This window comes from Cynara cardunculus, assembly GCF_001531365.2.
Source record: "Cynara cardunculus var. scolymus isolate 2C chromosome LG 13, CcrdV1, whole genome shotgun sequence".
NCBI classification, from domain to species: domain Eukaryota; kingdom Viridiplantae; phylum Streptophyta; class Magnoliopsida; order Asterales; family Asteraceae; genus Cynara; species Cynara cardunculus.
In genome coordinates, this window is record NC_037540.1 from 34,822,270 (window position 1) to 34,830,657 (window position 8,388).

The 8,388-nt window shown below is 33.7% G+C and overlaps 1 protein-coding gene across 1 annotated transcript; it reads left to right on the plus strand.

The window, feature by feature from the left end:
- On the plus strand, positions 1 to 5,240 carry LOC112526084 (NADH dehydrogenase [ubiquinone] 1 beta subcomplex subunit 10-B-like). The gene is made up of 3 exons (XM_025136474.1): positions 1 to 353; positions 451 to 489; positions 4,997 to 5,240. The coding sequence occupies exons 1-2, from the start codon at positions 71 to 73 to the stop codon at positions 474 to 476; spliced, it is 309 nt and encodes a 102-aa protein (XP_024992242.1). The 5' UTR covers positions 1 to 70; the 3' UTR covers positions 477 to 489; positions 4,997 to 5,240.
- Positions 5,241 to 8,388: the final 3,148 nt, after the last annotated feature.

The window sequence follows — 8,388 nt, forward strand, 5'->3', positions numbered from 1 at the left end:
GCACTCAACAGTTGCAGCCTGAATTACTACGTTCTGAGGCGAAGTTGGGAGACAGCGAGAGAGCCAAAAAATGGGTAGGAAGAAGGAAGTGGTGTTTGACGAACAACCGCCGGACTTCGATCCGGCCAACCCCTACAAGGATCCGGTGGCGATGATCGAGATGCGCGAGCATCTCGTGAGGGAGAAATGGATCGACATCGAGACCTCAAAGATAATCCGTGACAAGCTCCGGTGGTGCTACCGCATTGAAGGTGTCAATCACCTTCAGAAGTGCCGTCACCTTGTCGAGCAGTACCTCGATTCTACTCGTGGTATTGGATGGGGTAAAGACGGTCGCCATCCTGATCAGCACGGTCTGCCCTCTGCAATTTTGATAACCTCCATTTTGTCTCTGTCTATCGTTCGTATTTCTTTGATTTTAACATTAAAGGGTTTCTGTTAATTTTGCAGCTCCCAAGGTTCAGAGCTTGGAGTGATGTCTTTTTAACGGTATATTTCCATGAACTTTGTTACTTGCAGTTGTTTATTAGGGTTGATTGATTGCTCTTAGGTGCCGTGTTTTATTGCCATGGCTATTGATTATATCACATCTAGTTGTTACTTAGGGTTGATTGACAGACCAATAGCAGTCCCAGAAGGTATGTGTTCGTTCACTTGGATATGAGGAATATAACAAGGGACAAGCATTGGACAAATCTGGGGCTGCTGAAAGTCGACCTTATTTGCTTGGAATTGCCTTTGCTTCTTTAAATGTTCATGGATTATCTGTGAAGTTTCTTCTATTTAGTTTCATTTGTGATTGATAACTTCTGATACTGAAGAGGTTACAACAGGGGAACACACACCCTAGTATAAGTAGAAACAGCTTGGATAATTAGTTATGCATTGTTCACAAGTGCTATAACCAATCTAATCCAAACCAAACAGACCCGGCATATCCTGCTTGAAAGCATCGTATGCCGTATGGTAATTGGTACCCCCAAAGCGCAGAGCTGCAATTCTTTTAAGACCCCCGGCTTGTGTAAAAGTTTGAGCGAAAAGGAATAGATAAGGACAAGAAGGATAATCAAGACTAGCACATATTAGGAAGGAGAAAAAAGGAACATAAGGCACAAGAAAACATATACGAAGTACGAGAATACACACAAACCCTTAATCTAACACAGGCCTCTGATACCCTAACCGACAGCTCCCTAGTCCTCCCCGTGTCCTACCCTCACCCTCCCTAACTCTACTTCCTATCCACACTAGCTATAGGTGTGACGAAAGACAACTTTTTCACAGGTGTGATGAAATGTTGAATGTGATCCTGAGGAAAACAACTCTTCATTGCCAGTCTATTATGTCATTGTTTGTATTGTAGTATTTCTTATTTCATTACCATGTGTGAGTGATACTATTAGTGGTTTATATGATTTAGATTAATTGTTTAAGCGCAGAAATTAAATACTTGCTCACATACACTAATGATAGCACATATATCAGAGTTGAGGATGAGAAGTATACGTGTATAAATACTAGGTGTCATTTAGATGATTTAATATCTAATTAAGAATTATACCCACACAACAACTACCAATACAAAGAGGTTACAAATCTATCTTGTCTATGGAGTCGCTGCAAGCGGTCATTGACATTTATGAGCTTTTAAATTTCCAACCAATCACATGGTGTTCCAGAGGTCTCAAAGTTCTTACTGCAATATGTACATGAATTTGAAGACTCTAAACTACCTGCCAAGCCATTATGGGTTCATTATAGGGCATATTTATTTTCTTATTTTTTATTTAGCTTGTAATCATCTTAAAAGACATGTGATGTCATCCTTAGGAAAACAATCTGTTGCCATACGAAAGCGTCTCTCTTCCTCCCTTTTATTAAATGACTTGGAACCATAAAAGTATAGTAATCGAGCTCAAAGATCACCAAACTATTCATCTATGTGAAGGCACTGATCTAACTAACTTTACTAATCACTTGTCTCTTTGGCTCTTCACAAGCTGCTGTGTGGGTCATATGTTTTGTTGATTAAGATTCATTGTTTATCAATCTGAGTATGTTTTAATGATTCAACTTGCTTTTTAATGGTCCATATGTACAAGTAAGTCCTGACAGGAACCAGTTTTGTTTAATCTTTGACATTGCTATATTTTTGTTCTGGAGCATGAATTACTCCCTTACACTTCACTTTGGTTTAAATTTTGGTTTTCAACATATTTTTCTTTTGTTTTGTTTGTCCACTATGTTGTGTAATTGCTTTTCTTTTGTTATTTTTTTATTTCATCTTTTTATGTTTATTTTGTTTTGTTTTCTTGTTGGTTTGGTATTTGTACATATCATTTAAAATTTTCTTTTTGCCTTTTATTCAACATGACCGGATTTTTCTCTTTCCATTTTTCTTCATTGAGTAGTATCATATTCAAATAGTTTTTGTATTTGTTATTTATGATTATATTAAAAATTAAGTAACAATAGTATCCATGTAACAATACATCTGCCAGCATTTGAAAATTTTGTGACTTCATAAATAATTCAATGTGTTGGTTAGGTTTACGTCATTATTGAATTATTAAGATTGTTCAATATTTTTAAACTGTAATGTGTGTAAAATAGGTTATAGGGTTAAAGTGGTGAAATTGTGTTGCTGAGAACACACAACAATACACTTGGCAAATAATACTTTTTGTTTAGCATCAATTTTACACAACCTCTAAACTGTATCTAGCCATTTAACACATCGAGTTTTGTCAAACATGACCCAAGTTTAAAAATGACAATTGACAACCAGTTTACTGAGATTGGTCTTTATGTGGTGATACATGATGTACCAGGGAATCTCATGCTGTCATGCACCATTTCTAGATCCTCCAAATGGTCCTTGATTTACCCAAAAATGAATATGTAACTTGTCTGAGTTGTCTCATCTCGAATGTTCTTTTTTTTGGCTGAAGTAGATTCAAACTTGGGACTGAAATGTGGTAGGGTACTATTCATCTACTAGATTGCTGGTGCTTGTTGAATGTTTCTGATCCATCCTTTTGGTGTCAGTAAATGGGGTTAACATATTTAAACCTGCATTCATACCCAATCTCTTTACCATGCTTATATGCTAGACTTATAATCCATTGTACATAAAAATATATAGATGCATACTTGAGGGATAATAATCTCGTTGCTAGTTAAGTTCCTTGATTGCATTTTGAGGTTAATATGGAGAACATACAGATTTTTAAACTTGTGTATACCCGTGGACAGAAACCCGACACAAATTGTAGTCAAGTAGGATGTAAGAAACTATGAATTATAGCTGCAGCAAGGTTTTTGCTAATATATTGGCCTTTCACTTTTAATTGAACCTAGATATGCATTTATCAGTCATGGAACTATGAAAACTTGGATTTGTGGAACACTGACGCAAATTTGTAACCTAGAAGCTCAACCTAATTGATTGAAGATGGAACTTGAAGAACTTATCTGAAACATAAATGGTTCTTGAGGTGTTAGATTTTCAAAGCCCCTAATTCACATGATCAATTTGTAATACACTTTCGACTGCTAATTTTAGAGTGAAATGAAATGATCACTAGCTTTATATCTGTAATTGCTGACAAAAGTGCTACGTTTCTACAAAATTGTTACCGCCACAAAATTGTAATGTCAAACTTGGTAATTGAATTTCTGAGGAAGACCTTCCTCTCAGCACTTCATGTTGACAAAAGAGGTTGTTGAATAGCTGGATCATTTAGTGGATATTGACTAGTCAACTCTATTGTAACACAATTAATGATGGTCAGTGAGTGATTAAAACAGATAACAGTGCTCATGATCGTAGTTCTAAAATTACTACCAACCATTGGATCCATCTTACTTTTAGAAAAGCAAGTGCCAACCTATTGATGAAGATGGCAAATGCTCGTAGTTTGGGATTGTAAATTTAGCGTACAAGCATGAGAGTTCAAAGGATGGATTGCTAGATAGGAAAAGTGCTTTGTAAACCATACATGGAAACATTATCTCATATAATCCTCTCCAGAACCAAAATGCTGAAAACATAGAACAAAGAAACTCAGTGGCCACTCCAATTGATACCATAGAAACATGATTTGATTTAGGATTCAAAGAAGAATAGTGGACAAACAGTTCTCCCACAATCGTCACCGGAGAAGAGCTCAGGAACTACCGGTACTCTCTCCTTGAAGCTCTAGATGAGGCTCTGGTGGGTCAAAGATGACCAGAAAAGTATAATTTTGAACCAAACAAATAAAGGTAAAGTCTCTTTCATGATAGAACTGTCATAAGAAACAAAGGTTGGCTGGTTGAATCTACACCACAAAAACGTGTACCTGAATAAGAAGCTCTAGAAGACATAGACATTACATGACAAAGGAAACAAATGCAGACAAAGAAAGAGGTGATGCAATACCATAACACAACAGCGATACTGTGTAACTATCCGCTTTGATATGGTATCTTGACCGAACAAGAAACTCTCAAAAAGATAAAATCATCTTCGGATCAATGAGTCATGCATGCTGCGGTGAATACCCAATTGAGGTCTGATATCATAGGTGGTGGAGCAAACAACCATGAATTGGTAGKATCTGGAAGTGCTTCTATCTATAAGATTGTTCGATCAAAATTGTCAACAGTTTGACCTGTATCTTTCCATCTTGCTGCATCCTTTCCATCTCTCCTTGTCACTCCAAAGATGGGGGATACGGGCTGGTGATGGTGAAATTGACAGAAGGGAGAAACCATACTCATAAAATCGATAGAAGGATTGAATATAGATGCAGGTCCAGGGTTTCTATTTTGTTTTGCATCAGAATTTTGAAATGTTGATGTAGAATTTGTAACGAACTCAACAATCCATTTTGCATCTAAAGTAATAGGTTCGACCTTTGAAGTGAAGTCTAGATTGATAAAAAGGGTAAATTTAAATCTATAAGAATACCTGAGCAACATACTAAATAAATCAATTTTCCTGTTGTGGCAGGTTATTGAATTGTCTTCTGGTTATGCATGTAGAAATTGGAGAGAGGCTGGAGCTGCTTTCATACACCAGTTTGGTTAAAACTCGCCCCCAGTTTATCGTTTTTTTTTATGTTCACACTCGTGATAATTTGACGTACCTTTTCTGCTTGCTTGACAATCGTAGCCGATCATTATCTGGATCCAAATTTCGGATTTAACGATATTTGATAATAAAAAAAGGTTCTTGCTCTCTTGTTTGATTGAAATTGATGCAAGTTTTATTTTGGAAGGCCTTTATACTAATTGTAATGGTTGTTTCTTGTCCCATTTTCAAGTCAAAATGTTCTATTTCCCAACTGTATTGTTGCAAGATACTGATGTTGATTTTGGTTCTGAAAGTACCACCTGTTTTAGGGATATATATAGAAAGAATAACCTTCTGACAAATCTTTTGAATGTATGTAATTTCGACAACTTTTGAGGCATTCTTGTGTTAAAAAGAGACATTATTCTTTTATTAGGCAGATACGTTCTTAAATCTGTCAGAAGGTCGTGCGTTTTAAAAAAGATATGTGAAAGTTTTTCTTTAAAAGAACCTCTTTTAGGGAACATGGATGATACAGGGGGTGTTTTGGTTCAGACAGAATAAAAAAGAGAATAAATTTTTATGGAATGAGAATTGGGGCTTAATGGGAATGAGCACATCATATTATATTAGTTGTGTATCCGCGTAATGCGGCGGGAGTCGTGAATTTTAACGTTTTTGGAATTTCACTGGTTTTATTAGAGAAGATTTAACGATGATATAAGTTATATTTGGTTTTTATATATTAATACAATTTGAATAAATAAAAGTTATGGTCTCAATTATAATCTATTAATGGAAAAAATTGTATGACAATTTAAAATCAAATATATTTAAAATCTAACATATTTAAACGACTCCATAAATGTGTTCGATTTACACCAAGAGCAAAGAATCAAGAGATCGAGAGCGAAACCGATAGTTCTAAAATAGTTGAATGAGAGAACTTTTAATAATTCATGATGAATATCAGTTTGAATCTTACCTTGGGGGATGGGGAGAAAACATAAAGGTATGAGAGGGTGAATGCATGAGTGAAAAATGTCAAAAGTATCTTGAGAACATGAAAAGAAAAAGCAATAATGTGCATTGGTAACTTATACTACATGTTATTTTAATTGTAGATTAATAGATTTGAAGACTGAATGCATAAAGTAGTACTTAATGCATTATGAGTTGTTTCTAAGACTTTTAAGACTTTGTGCATAATTGTATAGTACTTTGTGCATTAAAAATTGTTTTTAAGACTTTTGATAAATTTGGTTTATAAGGTAGTATAGATAATATGTTACATATGTAATAAATCTTCATCAATGTATATGTTTCATCGTACACGAAATAAGTTGGTTGCATCTTAACTTTCCAAAGTAATTTGTATCAATCAATTTCATCACACCTAGTTTATATAATAACTGTTTATCTATTGGCGATTCATTCGCATGTCAAAACAATATTCTAATTCAAAAATTCTGAACCAATCTTCCAAATCAGTTATATCAATAACATTACTAAAAATACTTGTGCTAGTTTATATCCATTGATCTCAAGAAAATTTCATCTGGTTTAGACCTAAATATTCATCGTTTCTTAACCATGCATTCATGGATGGTGATCAGTAATGTGCTTACGTTAATTTACCACATCAATTGCAAAAGAAAACTCATGTTAATTAGGAAAAGTTTAATTGTTTAGGTCGTAGGAATTGAAGGAAGGCTACAATGGGAAAAGTTGTAGTATTCGCGTTTTCGGTTGCGGTTATGATGATCATGTGTTCCAGCTTTATGGAGGTCGTCGACGCCAAAGACATTGACTATCATGTGCTTCAATATGGAGATGAAGCGTTTCCATGCACCAAACGAAATCATGACGGAAGCTGTAATGATGATGACCATCCCAAGCCTTATCATAGGGGATGTAATCCAAACCTCAAGTGTCGTGATCAATGACGTATGGGATCTCAAAGTGATATACTAGATTCAATACGAACGAGAAAAAAGGATTTATCCTTCTATTCAACCATCCATTCAAGAGCATTTGGCTTCAGAAAAGTATATTTGCATATGTTAATTTCTTACGTGTAAATTCGATAGGTTTTTTTTTACTGTATATTTATATACTTTTCGTTTATTATTCGTTGTAGGAGTAAGAAAAAGCTATAAAAATGAATTTTATATTAAAATTATAAAACACTTAAACCAGTTATATAAATTGAAGGAAATATGACAGATCCTGCTTGGTGACATTTGGTTTTCGGGTAATAATACTTTTTGCAAACATTAATATTTTTTAATGGGTGATAATTTTTTTTTTAGAAAATAAATATATTTTAAGGATGTTGCTATCTTTAATTAAATAAATTTTGATAAACTAGAAGGGTGCTCGCACAATGCAGCGAAATACATCTCGATTTTAATGTTTAATTTTATTCCGTCTCTATAGATGTTTTAATACGGTGTTTATATGGTTTTAAAAAAAAGATAATGTTTTTATTTTTAAATAAAATATAAATTGGAATAATAATTAAGTATTCTGTTAGTACTCAATTATTATTCTCATTATATTTTAGATTTTTTATATTTAAATGAAATGTTTATCCTGTATTTAATTATATTTATCTGCAGCTGGTTACACGAATTCAAACATGAAACTTGTAATTATACACAATTTACTTGTAATATTGAATTAAGTAATATGCATCAATAAACAATACTTTATGTATAGAAAATGGTTTTTAAAAGTTTTTGTCAAATGCTTTATAAGGGGCCTAATCAAATGAGAACTAATTAGTTTGTAGTAACCGTGAGATCCAATCTCAACCACAAATCAATAGATAAATTAATCTGTTCTCACGATTGAATCTCACGATTAACACAAACTAATCAGTTATCCCTTGAATGAACCCCTACTTTATAATATAATATAGATACTTATATATTAATTAATTCAAATAATACCGATATTTGGGTTATGTATCTTTTAATTTACGTGGAATACTTAAACTTGTCCGTTAATTATGTTTTTGCGTTAATTATTGATGTGTTCAAATAATATTTTTTAAATGTGTTTGAATAATTTTTTTTAATACAAATCTAATTTATAATATGCTATAGGTAATATGTAAAGTTTTAAAATTAGAGAATTTAAAATAAAAATTAAGATTCTAAACGACGTAAAACGTGAATCATAACAAAATATTAAAAATGTAAAGAAATAACCGAAAGAAGTCACTATCAAAGAGCTCGGCCTACTGAAGTAGAGTAAAATAGTACGTTAGGTTCACAGGTTCTACCACTTCGGGGGCCTTTTCAAGCACCCACTTCCCTTTGCCT

What these genes read in the sequence shown, in the direction of transcription:
- LOC112526084 (XM_025136474.1), top strand. Translation starts at nt 71, where the DNA reads ATGGGTAGGAAGAAGGAAGTGGTGTTTGACGAACAACCGCCGGACTTC. An exon ending in TCGCCATCCTGATCAGCACG is followed by an intron (nt 354 to 450) that starts GTCTGCCCTCTG and finishes TTAATTTTGCAG; the next exon opens with CTCCCAAGGTTCAGAGCTTG.